Source organism: Cardiocondyla obscurior, linkage group LG10 (assembly GCF_019399895.1).
Source record: "Cardiocondyla obscurior isolate alpha-2009 linkage group LG10, Cobs3.1, whole genome shotgun sequence".
Classification (NCBI taxonomy): domain Eukaryota; kingdom Metazoa; phylum Arthropoda; class Insecta; order Hymenoptera; family Formicidae; genus Cardiocondyla; species Cardiocondyla obscurior.
Window position 1 is genome coordinate 795,234 of NC_091873.1, and position 15,135 is coordinate 810,368.

General features: G+C 34.0%; 4 protein-coding genes and 1 non-coding gene across 9 annotated transcripts; 2 read left to right on the forward strand and 3 right to left on the reverse strand.

Annotated features, from left to right (window-relative positions):
- Positions 1-12: 12 nt before the first annotated feature.
- Positions 13-10,779, forward strand: Eps-15 (Epidermal growth factor receptor pathway substrate clone 15). Of its 4 annotated transcripts, none has more exons than XM_070662242.1 (14): positions 14-481; positions 1,027-1,071; positions 1,157-1,390; positions 1,472-1,744; positions 1,862-2,101; positions 2,193-2,350; positions 2,443-2,602; positions 5,058-5,303; positions 5,894-5,956; positions 6,479-6,822; positions 6,906-7,080; positions 7,419-7,538; positions 7,759-8,064; positions 8,648-10,779. In XM_070662242.1, exons 1-14 carry the CDS (start codon positions 455-457, stop codon positions 9,398-9,400), a joined length of 3,144 nt encoding a protein of 1,047 aa, XP_070518343.1. In that variant the 5' UTR covers positions 14-454; the 3' UTR covers positions 9,401-10,779. The 4 variants fall into 4 exon arrangements, with proteins under 4 accessions (XP_070518345.1, XP_070518343.1, XP_070518344.1 ...); XM_070662245.1 differs by having other exon boundaries at positions 17-481; positions 8,230-8,774; XM_070662244.1 differs by lacking the exon at positions 7,419-7,538 and having other exon boundaries at positions 13-481.
- Positions 3,047-4,298, reverse strand: LOC139106139 (uncharacterized; the record flags this gene model as incomplete). Its single annotated transcript, XM_070662702.1, has 4 exons — positions 3,047-3,327; positions 3,481-3,668; positions 3,748-4,054; positions 4,125-4,298. Coding segments are annotated over 4 exons (855 nt in total), but the record flags the coding sequence as incomplete, so codon positions are not given.
- A 565-nt stretch (positions 10,780-11,344) lies between the features above and the next one.
- Positions 11,345-12,694, forward strand: Mrps16 (mitochondrial ribosomal protein S16). The gene is made up of 2 exons (XM_070662285.1): positions 11,345-12,130; positions 12,315-12,694. The coding sequence occupies exons 1-2, from the start codon at positions 12,008-12,010 to the stop codon at positions 12,579-12,581; spliced, it is 390 nt and encodes a 129-aa protein (XP_070518386.1). The 5' UTR covers positions 11,345-12,007; the 3' UTR covers positions 12,582-12,694.
- On the reverse strand, positions 11,921-15,021 carry LOC139105916 (uncharacterized). 2 transcript variants are annotated; one of them, XM_070662273.1, is made up of 5 exons: positions 14,945-15,021; positions 14,645-14,844; positions 14,352-14,565; positions 14,130-14,271; positions 11,921-14,050 (listed from the first exon to the last, which is right to left on the reverse strand). In XM_070662273.1, exons 2-5 carry the CDS (start codon positions 14,770-14,772, stop codon positions 13,677-13,679), a joined length of 858 nt encoding a protein of 285 aa, XP_070518374.1. In that variant the 5' UTR covers positions 14,773-14,844; positions 14,945-15,021; the 3' UTR covers positions 11,921-13,676. The 2 variants fall into 2 exon arrangements, with proteins under 2 accessions (XP_070518374.1, XP_070518373.1); XM_070662272.1 differs by lacking the exon at positions 14,945-15,021 and having other exon boundaries at positions 14,645-14,938.
- Positions 13,048-13,140, reverse strand: Trnai-uau (transfer RNA isoleucine (anticodon UAU)). Its single transcript is given in 2 exon segments — positions 13,048-13,083; positions 13,103-13,140. It is a non-coding gene; the product is annotated as a tRNA-Ile (tRNA).
- Positions 15,022-15,135: the final 114 nt, after the last annotated feature.

The window sequence follows — 15,135 nt, forward strand, 5'->3', positions numbered from 1 at the left end:
CACTCGTCAGTATTGCCGAGTATATCGTGGTATAGACGACAGTTCTTAACCAATTACCTCAGTTAACGATCGAACATAATGTAACCGAGAGTGACTCGCAGCATAACGTGCCGCGTCGTGATTTTGCAGCATAATATTATATACAGTGTGAACACAGGGTTCAATTTTGAATAAAAGGGAAAGAAAAGAGGAATATTTCGACGCACACATCTCGTGAACCTCCCTCGTATCTTTTGTGAGATAAATCGCGCCCCGGTTATTTTCGCGCTTCTTACAGCTCACGCACGAGAGAAAGGGAAATAGAAAGAGAGAGAAGAAGAAGGATGAGTTAGCGGCGATTCGCCGGGATGTCCAACAGTCAAAAGCGATCTCCAAAAAATGTTGGACGAAATTGTTAAAATCGTACGCTATCGATTGAGAGTCTGATTGGTTAAACTAGTGCTTTAACGCAAGTATGGCCGCCCTGCCATCACCTACGCAGGTATACAGCAATTTTTTACTATTTTACACGGGTATAAATTTCACCTCGACGACTCGCGCGTACTGCGAAGGGTTCCTCTCGCGAGGCTTCGTCGTCACTCGCACCAAACTCTCGTAACTATCGCGATACGGTGAGAAGGAATGTTCGTACATGTATGTGTGCGTGCCCGTCCCATCCCCGTCTCAACGGACTGACGGTGTCCTCGAGTTCGGATTTTTTAACCGATCGAATTTACTTTCATTATACTTGGATTTGCACGCGAAAGGAAAAAAAAAGCTCTTTCTTTGATTACACGTCGCACGATTATTTGCTTTTCTTAACGGTCTTTTCTTATTCGTCGCCTTATATCTACGATGTAAAAACAACGTTTGCATCACGCTTTTCTTTTTACAGACTATAATTTGATACGTTATTATTCGTACATATATGCATATTATACTTGCGACAAATAATCGAGTTTATTATTATTTATATAAATATTATGCGAGACTTTACTTGTTGTAAGCTTGAACACATTTAAAATTGGTTTTTTTTTTTTTTTACAGGTGGCTGGAAGCCATACACTTATATATGAAGCCTATTATAATCAGGTATACTATTATTATTGCTACTATTAAAGTAATAAGATGTATATGTATACAGCAGTCTATTAATTTGAATATGTATTTTCTTTAGGTTGATCCAAATGGATATGGACGGATTGAGGCAATGGATGCTGCAAGATTTCTTAAAAAATCCCAGTTAAGCGATGTAATTCTAAGTAAAATATGGGATATGGCTGATCCACAATCACGTGGTTTCTTAGACAAGTCTGGAATGTTTGTTGCATTAAAATTATGTGCACTAGCCCAGACAGGAAAGGATTTAAATATGTCTAATTTAAGCCTTGAATTATCACCACCAAAAATGGTAAATTTACACGCGTGTATGTCTTATTTTACAATCGGGAAAAACGTCAAACTCTGTTTAATATCTTTTTGAATTTGTTAGGGAGATATCCCAGTTGTTCCTCAGAAGACAATTACCAATGCTCTGCCTGTAATAAAATCCGTAAATAATGGAGATTGGTCGATTAGTCCTACAGAACGGGCAAAATACGATCAGCTTTTTGACAGCTTACAGCCATCTAACGGTTATATATCTGGAAATAAAGTGAAAGGTGTTCTTATGGACAGCAAGCTTCCCATGGATACTCTTGGCAAAATTTGGGATTTGGCAGATATGGACAAAGATGGTATGCTGGATAGACATGAATTTGTAGTTGTAAGTATTAATTGTACTTTTTTTATATATGCCAAAATATTTTATGAATGTATAAATGCTGTATAGGGTTAACTGAAAAAATCATTTGTTTATGCAAATTATGTTATTTTGCTATAGGCCATGCATCTTGTGTATAAAGCATTAGAAAAATATGCGATACCAAGTGTACTTCCACCAGAATTAATGCCACCTGGCAAAAGGAAAGACATTATTGTTCCCAAGCCTAAATCTCCTACACCAGTAAGCATAGCGATTGCCACTGCGGCATCACCGGTACCGCAACCGCAAGCACCGCCAATCCCACCTTTGCCAAATACTACGACTGTTAAAAGCTTAGCTGGGTTAGATGCTGTAAAAGTACTTATCTTTTAAATTGTAATTTAAAAACTTTGAATTTTTTTTTATTATCCAAGATTACTAATAATATCCTTGCACCATATATTCTCAGACGAATACGCAATGGGTAGTTTCGGCCGAGGATCAAATAGCTGCAGAAAAATTATTTTTACAAGCCGATTTGGACAGAGATGGATTTGTCTCTGGTGTAGAGATCAAGGACGTTTTCCTACAAAGTGGACTTCCACATGCTGTGTTGGCACATATATGGTAACATCAGCATCATTTTTATTTTAAACTATTTTTACTTAAACGAAAATTTTCCGTAATTTAATATTAACGAAAAACATTTAACGAATTAGGAGTTTGTGCGACATCTGTCAAAGTGGAAAGCTGAATAAAGAACAGTTTGCCATAGCTATGTGGCTTATCAAACAAAAGCTAAATGGCATAGATCCTCCAGCTAGTTTAACTCCTGAAATGATACCGCCTTCTGTTCGAAAAACTGGAGAAACTATAGTGGTAATATTTAAATATATTTTCTTTCGATATACTTAACATTTACAATCAATCGTATTAATGTATCGTATATCGCGTACGTCCCTTGAATGCTTTCCAAAACATCGTTGCAACCACGCTAATTATGACGCTGGCACCAACTAAGATAGTACGGTGATTTAGTTTGAATTCTGTCTCTCCGATCACATTTAACTTTACTATTCCAGCAACTTGATCATTTTGCCAACAACTAGCAGTAAAATAAAAAAGCTTTTGTATCTATTACATTATCGTTGTTTTGCGGTCTTATCTGTTGATAAAAATTTGATTTACCTATATATATTGGCATCTTCAAACTTCAAAGATTCAAATAATATTTGCATCTGAGGATTAACATGAATTCTTCCATTTGATTGAGATCTAATGTGAGATGGAATTATCACTTTATGATTGATTCGCCAAATAATCGGAATATCTGCATTTAGATTTCTAAAACATAGTTGTACATTATTTTTATATCTATTATGATTAGTGAAACGTAATAAGAGTTTATACTATAAATTTTACCCTGGACAGACAAGTTTAAATCTTGTATCATATTTTTCGTAAAGTACATTACGTGCAATCGATGGCAATAGTTCGGGCATTCCTTGAATCATAGAATATATACCAGCGCTATTGTTTGCACTTTCCAGAACGTTGCCTTTTTCATCGCGAACTTCAAATATGATATTTTTCTGACATTTTTTCTATTGTTAACGATTAGATTAAAATACAGTAATTAAGAGAGAGAAGTTTATTCTTAGATCTACTTTCCTTATCACTGTATATTATCGAATGCAAATATAGCATTCGGGCGTAGTTGCAGTGATAAGTTTTATTAAATATTATAACATTAATACCTTACAATATCGTCTCATAATTGCAGTTTTTTTCTTTTTAATAACCGGAATTAATCGCACTTGTTCTGGAAGAAGGCTTGATATGCACGGTAATTTGTTTTTAAATAACATTAATGCCATTTGCAATTGAACGTTCAAAGTTGTATTTGTCATTTTCGTATTTTTGTGTTCTTGATTCCATTCATCGTCTTTACATGTAAAATTTAATACGAAATCTTGACAAGGAAAAACTTAAAAAAAGCTTTACTTTTACTCACTTTTTTATACCTCGTTTTCTATGTTGCAATTTATTTATTGTTATTAAATTATTGAGATATTCGTGCTCTGGCATTTCTATAAGAGAAACAGTACAGTAACCATATCGCAGCTTTATTCCGACCACGTCACACGTAGAGCAGGGACTCCACGTTGTCCAAGAAGTATAAATTTTCACCTTGTACTCTGGTATATATTCTACCAATGTCGCTTTGTTCGGATGTATAGTTACCGTTTCAAAATCATTATCAACGTACAAATAGTAAATTGATCCTATAGTATCTCCGACTTCACACCAATATATTCCCGCTTGCTCTAACTGAGAATTATCTTAATTTTATTATTATTAACGTTATTATAGTCTATATATTTTTTTTTACTTTTTATACCTTAACAGAGTAGATGATAATATTTCGGTTATCTGGTGAATTGATAACATGATCTGTGTATTGCAGTATCTTTTTAATGCCGCAGCTTTTGCTGTTATTAAAGTACCACTTTATTAAAGGAGTCCCGTGCGTCTCCATCGGTGAGATGCAGATTTGGCATTTTAAACTGTAAATTAATTTATTCAAATTTCATCACAATTTGATTTTTTATACAATCACTATTTTGTTAATCTCGCACGTTACGGAAGTTCCTTCGAGTGCTGTGAGCGCGCTTGGATAAATGACTCTGCCATGCCACACGTCTGCATATATTTCTTCCAGACAATTGTAATATTTTAGCCATTGCAACTCGTTTATGTATTTTAAACTCTTGTTAGATCTCGGATATTCGTATTTGTTGGAATTTAAAATCTCGTCATCTTGTTGCGATTACAATCATTGAATAAACATTTTTTGTATTTATATAATTATGTATTATAAATATTGACGTTTGATACTTTACATATTAATACATATTAATATACATAATTGTATCCTACCACGCTTGACATTAGATATTTTATTAATTTTTAGTAATTTATTCTCATTTAACAAGTTTGGCCATTGCAAAGCTAAGGATATACCGTTTAAATAACAAATTACAAATGTCACTGCACATATTTTCATTATTATTATTATTATGCGTAGTCTCTATGAAGTTTTCGCCACATATGAAACAAAATTCCAGTCTAATGCTTCAATTTTTTTTACGAATAATCTTTATTTGAATGATAATATAACTATTGAGTTTATTCCACACAATTAATACTTTGTTTTGTTTGTGTAAAATACAAAGTTGCATTATTTTTTTCTTTTCAATAAGAAAAAATTAAATTTAATAAAATGTATATTATTATTTTTTTCGTATATTAATAAGACATTAATGTTATACAGGAAAACAACAACATATCAGGCTACTCGAATCCGGAGTTGGATATGATAAGCAAAGATATAGCGGAACTCGTGCGTGAAAGACAAAGCATGGAGCAGGATATAGCGCAAAAGGAAGCCGACATTAAGATAAAGAATGGAGAAATTAAGAGTCTTCAAAGCGAATTGGACACGCTTGCGGCAACCCTAAAGCAACTTGGAAATCAGAAGGGTGAGGCGCAGAAGAGACTGAACGATCTGAAAGCGCAGGTAAAAGGGAGTTCGGTGATGTACCGGCTTGCCTGTTGAATGTTCGCGCGGTACTGCTTTATAGATACAACTATACAATGCATATGCAGTTGTCGCTTGTACATTGCGCCTGAAAATAAAATCAATTTTTTTTTTTTTTTTTTGATTCAATGAAAAGCAGTAAGTGAATTAATTAAAGTTCTTGCACTTTAGCATATCGATATACACTTTGCATTTACATTTTGTTATGTACAAATAATACATGTAGATATCACAAATTCAATGATAACAAAACATATTATATTGACTACATTCATGTTAATTCATTTTCTCATTGTTTTAATAATCGTTTTTTTTTTTATTCATTTTTGTTTTCCTTATAAACGTTGCGAATCCATCATATGCTTAGTTATCTTACGTACATAAGTAAGAATTAACTAAGTTAATTGACGTTTTTTTCTGATACAATTGCCATTAGTTAATTAATAGATAAATTTGAAGAAAAAGGAAAATAAACGAGGGAAATAAAAAAGAAAGAGTTACATTAATTATGCGTTCAGTTTATGTTATGTTTTTCTTTAAGATTTTGTTTTATTATGTTTGGCTTGTAGAAGACTGAAGTAGATAGAGATTTGAGTGAGGTCGAAGAGAAGATTCAGAGGGAACTGAAGAAGGTATATAAAAAAAAAAAAAAAAAAAAAAAAAACCGACAGTGTCGTTTGAAATGAATCGTTCTCTTTTTATGTATTGAAATGTCACTTGATACATATCTATCGCGACTATTACAAAATAAATCTCTGATAAATTTTTTCTTTTCTTTTTTCTTTTCTGTTTAAATAACTACATGTTTCATTGGCTGCGTTTTGTCAAGCGCATATACGTTCGTACATTTATGATAACGTGTTTACTGTTAAAAATGGGCGTAAATGTGCTTTACGGAGAGCAGCTGTTATGCATTTCTATGATACGTATGTGCGTACGTGTACGTGTGCATGTGTACGTATGTACGTATGCGTATCATATATTATCATTATGTTATCATCAACATCTCGTCTATCTTTAGTAGGCAATTGTACATCTTTTTAAAACACCTTTATGTACAAGTAAATAAAACCTATAATCTTTTTCTGTTATATACAAAGGCGAGGAGAAAAAATAAGCCAGTCCAGTCTGTAAAACAATTTTATTTTTTCAAGGTCGATAAGCTTCGCCAACAAGCTGAAGAACAGGAATCAGTGCTGCGAGGTCAAGAAGAGGAATTAAATTTCAAAAGGCAAGAACTCGAAGGGCTGCGACAAGAAGAGCAACAACTGGAACAGCAGCAAAATAAAAATAGGGACCAATTAAATGAGCTGACGAAAAAATTGCAAGATACTCAGTTAGAAATTTGTCAGGCAAAAGCGAAGATCACTCATTTGCAGGAGCAGCAGCGTCAGATGAGCGATGCTATTGCGCTATATGACTCTGCGCTCGCTGCAGGAGACGTTAATCTTGTACCTGATACTAGTCTACAATTTGTACCCGAAGTCGAAGATATAAAGTGCGTATTATATTTTATTTCAAATTTTTTTGGTACATGTACATATGTGTGTATATATATATGTGTATGTGTGTGAAAAATAGATACGAAACTACTAAAAATATTGACGAGGCCAATGAAATGAACGATGCAACCGGAACTAGCACTTTAAATGGATTTGGAGACCAAGATCCTTTCGCATCGAATGAAGCCAAAGAAGCATTTAGCACACCGGTATCCGATCCGTTCGGAAGCGCATTCCCCGTGCAACAGCCTAACGTAAGTTGTTTTTTTTTTTTTTATGGTTGCAATCTACATGCTTTCTACTGTTTTGCATTTTCTTAAAATCTTTCTCCTGCGCTCTTTCATTATTTTGCTTACGCATGTGTACTACATGTAGAGTAGACAGTAAAAAAAGAAACAGAAGAAAACGTGGTGGCGCACTCACGTTAAGTCGAAATAGTGGAAGAGCGGCGCAAGGATAAAAATTATAGAGAAGGATGAAGGAAAGAATATACAAGATATATAATTCACCTATAACAATGTAACAATTGTCAACAACATTTCAATATTTTATTTTATAAACGTGGTCGTTAATCAAGAAATCCATCCCATAGAGTGGTTTTGCGGCAGACCCTTTTACCGCGTTCGATAATACCAACGTAGCGGCAAAGCAAGATCCTTTCGATCCATTTGGTAACGGAAAACGAGCTGAAAATAAGCTCGCAGCTACATCGGTATGTAAAATTTTACTTGTTTGCGAACGTTTTATCAAAACCCTTGTATTTTTTTAAATCGTCATTATCATTTAATCATCATTTTATTAATCGAGAAATAGCGTAATAGGAAGTGTGTAAAATATGGGCACTATTAGAAAATTAATACCAAGCTTATTTCAATATATTTCATTCTGTATCAAAACGTTGAAATAATAGAAACGATGATCTTTCTGTTAAGAATACGAAGGACCCGTTTGGAGATGATCCATTTGCTAATCTTCATGCGCCTCCTCGTCCCGAGAGCCCTAGTCCTGCTCTTCCACCGAAGAAAGCAAAGCAGCCACCGCCACGTCCGGCACCGCCACGACCGAGTCAAGGTCCTACCGGTCCGTTGAGAGCAGCACCCGCACCTCCGACGCCTTCACCCACTCCCGATCCATTTGCGAACGCAAATCCAGATCCGTTTAGTGCTCAGCAAATAATTGACAACAATAATAGTTTTGCATCTTCCGGATTTGCTGACTTTGCTAATTTTGATTCCAAGGTATGTATCTAATCTTTTATTTTAAGTATTTTTTTTTTTTTTTTTTGGCTCAACTGTTTTTCCTTCTTTTATTGTTTTTTTTTTTATTTGATATACAATTATAAATAGTGAATATAAAATTATGATTTTTATCTAATTTAATTGACTATTTAATTTTGTATTTAGGTAGAAGCTGCACAATTTATTTTGAGTTTTCTCAACGTTGAGCTGCCTTGTGGATCGTATCGTCTGCATATTAATTTATTTATTATTTTTCTTTTTAGGCCATTTCAAAAATTTTATTTGCACCGATATTGCACGAATATATATTTGTGATTATTGTTAATTTTATTTTATTTTCTGCTATGTATACGAGTCGTGTTAATGGATAACAATTTCGTAGGGTCTCTAATCTTGCGATTATTTATCCTTAATACGTAAGCTCGAACATTGCAAAAAATTGTAACATTCAAACAGCCTTAATAACATCACAATAGCGGCTTAATCCAAATAGCGGCCGGAGGACAATCGACGGTATTTCGCGTCATTCTCTTCTACCTTTTCAGTAAAACGAAATTGACCAGTGAACAAAAACCTGCTTCAGCCAGAACCGACGACTAATCAAACGGCTCCACCACGAACGGCGACTAAAACCCACGTAGCAACGGCTCAACCGAAGCTGTCGGACTTTACGGAGGATCCCTTTCGAGATTATCGTTACGAAGACCCTTTCAACATAACGGATCCGTTTGCCGACGAGGACCTAACGACGGAGGAGGACCTGAACGCGAACAAGAATAAGAAGACGGATCCCTTCGATTTTGAAACGCGGTCGACATTTACCTCGAATAGAAACATTTCGGTTAAAACTTTCGATAATGATTTTTCGAATACCTTTCCACTTGCCAAAGATACGAAAGCAGACAAGAACAATACAAGCGACACGAACAAGTTTGATGTCGATTTCGGAAAAGCTTTTTCTCTCGATAACAAAAACGTGCGAGACATCGGAGCCGATTTTTCACAAGCATTCGCTAACGTTAAGACGAAAACGATTAATCTCGACGAAGCGTTCTCATCCAGAGACACGAAGGCTGTCATCGCGAGACAGGAGCCAAATATAGCACACACTTTAAAATCTAATATTATTTGTAACGATGAAAAACTTGTCGACAGCTTTGGCAAAATGTGGAACGGTAATAACGTAACAAACTTGTCGGAAGATGAACAGCTGGCGTGGGCAGAAAAGCAGAGCATAAAAGCGGAAGAAGAGAGACTCAGACGTAAAGAGAAGGAAGATGCTGATTTAGCTCTTGCTCTCGAACTGAGTAAACGAGGAAAATCAGGAAATATTTAAACCTTGATCGGTGACGCTACTTCCTTTCGTTGATTCGCACTGTGAACCTGCAAAAAGATTGCATGAGAAAGTATCACTCAAGTCTCATAATAATGGCATTATGCAAGCTTACATCGTGTTACGCATTAGCATCACTCAATATAGAAGCGAAATGTAGACACAGGTTTATAATTGACAATAATGTCGGATATATACACAGATATATATTAAGAATATCTTTAAAAAAAATTATTATGAATGTTATTGCAGATATTTCTTTGTTTTTTTTTTTTTTTTTTTTTTTTTTCGTTTTGTTTAACGTAACTTGATTGAAGCTTCACGATATATATCTACATCAGTGTTTTCAAATGGTTGCACTATTTGCAAGAGTTCACAGAAATGAAAAGTTATGTAGCCTTTTTATTTTACGTTTGTATCGTATGTACTTTTTTTTTCTTGATTTACCTCACAGATCTTATTAAAGAACGCTATTTGATCTAAGAGCATTATGCAGTTATTTTGAGTTACATCTATAAATATTATATTTGAATGGTAATAAGTAAAAGAGTAATATATGAAAACATCATATTGTAAAACAGTTTGATCAAAAGCACGATAACGCAGTATCGCTTAAATGCATTGTATTAACATGTAAACGCCTACATAGTAATCGAATATTATCGAGATTAATTCAATATTTGTCACTGATCGCTCAGCGACATACGAGATGGTTTAAAACCAACACTTTTTATCACCCATCATCACATAAACTTGTAAAAGAGAGAAATAGGGAAAAAGAAAGATAAACGCGCACGTATTCATCAATGAGCAAAGTATTGAAATGATATTTTTGCGACAACGCCGTCTAATTCAGTTTTAGAATTAAAAACGTTCCAAAGAGTGTAGTGTTTCGCGAAAATAGACGGACGTATCTTTGCGCTTGGAGGAAAGCAAACCGAACTTTCTGTATCCAACCGACAGCAGTCGAAAAACCAAGCGCAAAGGATCACATCTGTCCAGCTCCATTATATTGTAATATCGCATAATTTCGACAACAACGTTAATGTGTCAATATCACATAATGATATTACGATAATAAGTATATCAAGTCACGCGATGATTCTCTTTGCATAAGTTTTTATTGTCATAATTATTTAATTCTCTAAGATTAGTGCATATGTTGATGCAAAGACGTGCTGCATAAAAGAAAACTTGTGTCTGTTAAGTCGTCTTGCGCGTTTATTATGTTACGTAATATTGATTTCATCTACTTTAAACTTTAGAATTTAATGTGTATGTATGCGTGTACCTGTGTGCGAGTATGAATATGTGTATGTATACGTACTGTAGGTATGCATTAAGAAATGTCCACCAAAATAAATGTACGATACTTTCAAATATCTATCGCTTGGTTTATATGTATATGCGCGCACGACAGATAGTTTAAATGGGAGAAAATTACAATTCGATTACATTGATTTTTACGTACTCGCTGGCTGAATTCCCGGCTGTCTTTCATATCATTTTATTCGGCACGGTACACGGTTTTATCAGGATTATGGATATATGAATAATATTTAAACTTGATAAAGAATTCAATTGTTTACGAATGGACAAGATGATATGAAACAAATAATGTACAATATACTACAAACATATACTTGTATACAATACGATTTTCTCTTATCCGTTTAGAAAATTTGCACACAACTTACGCAAGTGCATTCGCATTGTAATATTACATATCGTAAATACTTATGCAAAAGTAGATTGTTTAAAGCAAATTTTTGATCGTTGATTTGTTTTTAAATTAGTGTACGTCAAGCGGTACATATTGAAAAGTTCAATCTTGAGCAAACTTGTCTCGTCAAGGTGGTTGTCGTGCGTAATTGGAGAAGCAAGATGCATCGATTGAAAATGACCAAAATATTCAATTTTGTTTTATTTTATAATTTTTTTTTTTTTTTCTTGAAAACTTTCTTTTGCACATTCTAAACTATAATATGAGATAATTTTTGGATGTGTGTATGTATAAATATCTTTAAAAAATTAAGAAGTTGAACATATAGTCCTCTTTAAATAGTTGGAAGCAAACGAACAGTTTCCCAATTGTTAAACAATTATTAATTAAACTCTGTTACTTATCCTTCCAGTATTCTCTTGCGATATCCTACTTCCTTATTTAAAGCTGTCACATTTCTAAATAAAAAAAAAATTAATTAATATGTAGATTAAGTTAAATTTTACAAGTAGAAAAATAATGTTAATTGAAATGTAATTTATTTTTTATATTTTTTTATTCGCGAGGAATGGTTTTCTACCATTTTTTAGCAATTGTGCAATTCTCACTACTAATTTATATCGATAAAAATAATCGCAAGAGTTTTTTTCGTAGTTCGTAATTGGAAAGTAACGAATTGATTGGCCAGCACGGCAAGTGTTATTATGTTCCTAGACCAGCGTTTGCGTCTCGCCTTCTATCTATTACTTCTATGGCGGCGAGTGCAGAAACTTCTGCAGCTCCTGGCTGGCCTCCAGCTGTTTTGTACTCTAACCTATATTATTTTGCCGTTTGTCGTAAACGAGTTGTTATGTAAAAATGGTTATTAATCTTTAAAACTAAGAAATATGCCTCGACTACCTTTGCATCCTTCGTCTGGGACGGGTATTAGTTCACCGTTTGGCAAAGCGATACGCTTTGTTCGTTATGGCTGCACTAACAGACCGTTCTACCATATCGTCGTGATGGACGTAAGTCATTTTAACTTTCATTTTCGTCATTTTTCATTGTTACAAGTTTATTTCCAGCTCTACGTTTTTATACAGCTTTATCGTGAATTTATTTTTTCATAAATAATTATATTACATAGTTACAAGAGTACGCTCTCAGCAAAAAAAATTAAAAAAAAAAAAATTTATTCTTATTTTATTTTAGACGAAAAAACTACAAAGAAGACCGCCAATAGAACAAGTTGGCGTTTACGATCCTATGCCAAATGTACACAATGAAAAATTGGTATCCTTCAATTTTGAAAGGATACAATATTGGTTAACTAAAGGTGCACGGGTATCTAGGCCTGTTGCAAGTTTATTAGGAATTGCTGGATTTTTTCCCGTTCATCCGAGAACGTACATGACAGCATGGAGAAATCGTAGCAAAAATACAAAAGAAAGTATCACTACAGAAACTATGTCTCAATAGTAAGCAATTCTATTTAATGTACTAAGGTATAATTGTTGCCTAGCAAGCATTTTGTACACACGTTTTTCACAATTTATTAATAAAATTATCGTTAATTAGTCTCACTTAGAAAATATTACGTTATATTTTAATATAATTTTGCATTATAGCTTTCTTTCACTCAATAAATTATCAGTTTAAACCATCAAGACCAGCTTATCGCAGGCATTATATAATAAATATTTCTAATTTCACGTTTGTCTTCGAGAACAAATTATTATTTGGACTAAATAATAATAAAAATAAAAAATAAAATTATTTCGATAACAGTTTTACTTATTACGATTTATAACAAATTTAAATATAAATTGTTATTGAAACGCAATTACATCGGCATTAAAATTATTTGTATAATGCAAATGGCACATTGTATTGATTAGAAATATAATATGTATAATGAAGGAATTAAAACAAAAAAAAAAAAACCTTCCCCAGGTGAGGCTCGAACTCACAACCCCGGCATTGCTCACTGAAGCACTGATTATAAGTACCGTGCGCTAACCGATTGCGCCACTGGGGATCTTGAATCCACGTTTTCTTATTACAATAGATCCAGCAGTGTATATGTGCACGCGCGCGCACGGTAATTTGTACGACGTTGACAATAATTTAAATATTAAAAATACGACTGATATAATAGCAAAATTGAGTGACAATGTAAATTTCATAAAAATTTTGTAATTTATTTTATATTTTTTAATTTTTTCCATAGATTTTATTGTACACTGAAAGACAGATATGACATTTGCTGCGACGAGCGGCGACGGCGGCTGGCGTACGTGACTTTCCCCATTCTCGGCCGCCGAGTACGGGGAGGTGTAGGAGGCCGCGTTCCTCCTCAGTCCTCTGTGACCGGTGCTCCGCAACACATCTACGCACGTGCTTCGTGTGAGATTCGACACACACACACACACACACTACGACAAGATTACGTACGTTAGCCGCCGTCGCCGCAGCTAACACCATACCTGCCATTCAGTGCACAGGTACATAGCACTCTTTTATTAATAAAACTAATTATTTTGTATTCTCGCGATTTAAATTAAATAATTAGTTTTACTGGGCAGTATTTCCAGCATGATAGATGTCAACTGCAACACACAGCTTATCCCATAGTTCTATAAGATTCTTCTTTGTCAAGCCAGTCTTGCAAAATTCTTTTAATAAAGAACGATTTTGTTTGGCAAACTCTAATTCTACTTTTGTAGATTTTACTGAGAAAAAATGTTCAATCTGCCATGATAGGTCCAAAAATTTTAATGTCCATTGAAATATCACATAGTTCCTTTCTGTATTCAAAGGTGAATGTATATGTATTAACGCACCTCCATCTTCACGAGTGCACTGTTCAACATTTGCATATTCCTTTGATTCTAAATTGTGTAGAATCTTAGATCTAAAGATATTGTTTTCATTGTAATCTGAAAATGCTGAAAAGAAATATGCAGTTTTCATTAAGTAACAATGCATCTGTGTGATCATTGTAATAATATCATTGCAATTATTTACCAGACATAAGGAAAGAAAAGTTTTTCATTTTTATAATTTTTTGAAACCAAGGAGATATCTCCAGCATGTAACCATCTTGGATGTCTCTTTCTATAAAGTGGCACGTTATATCCTCAATTTTATAGTTATATGAATTTGGAGTCTGGAAGAAAAAATTAAAAAAATAATTTTAAAAAAAAGTAAGAAATAGTTGATCACACAATAGAGTATGTGATAATAAACCTCAAAAGTTATTGTCATTTCCATATTAAAGGAAATTGTTTTTGTTACAACATTAGCTGTATACATATAAGTATTATCATGCAGCCATTTTCTATCAACATCCTTGAATGTTATTCCCGTTATGCGACCCGAAATTTCACACAATTTAGCTTTGTATCTAGTAGACAGAGAGTCTGGAGATTCCTTTTGGTCCTCTTCATTGGAAAACTGTAGTCTACAACCAGTCAAAAATGATAAAATGGTAAAAGAATATAAAGTTTGATGCACTGTGGCCTGATTTAATAATTTCTTACGCGTTAAAGTCAATTGATTTCTGATGTCCGTTATCCTCTTGATTTTTCAGCTTGTTTTTCAGCTCAGTCACTTCTTTCACAAGTTGTTCTTTCAACTCGCGCAACTGTGTTATCTCTTCGTCTTCCATTTATTTGCAATGTTACTCCGTAGTTTTATAAAGTTTGTTCGTAGAAAATGACGCCACTCTTTCCTCTTATTTCTGTTGAGATGCGTTTTGAAGTCAAGTTTTATAAAACGAAAAGAAAACGATACATCCTTACACCCGTCACATTTTCAAACCAAGTCTTTGGAATTCTCACCTTTCAACAGTTCGCTATACATGGCCTTAAACATTTACATTTGTATGAAGCGTCGTACGGCAAATTTCCCGACTACGTCGATTGGCTGCGGGCTAACAAATGTTTAGAGCATATGCGATCTTGCCCAGAGGCTCGCGGCCATCGACGTAGTCAGCTGTACTGAATTTTGGAACGCACTAATAACGATCTTG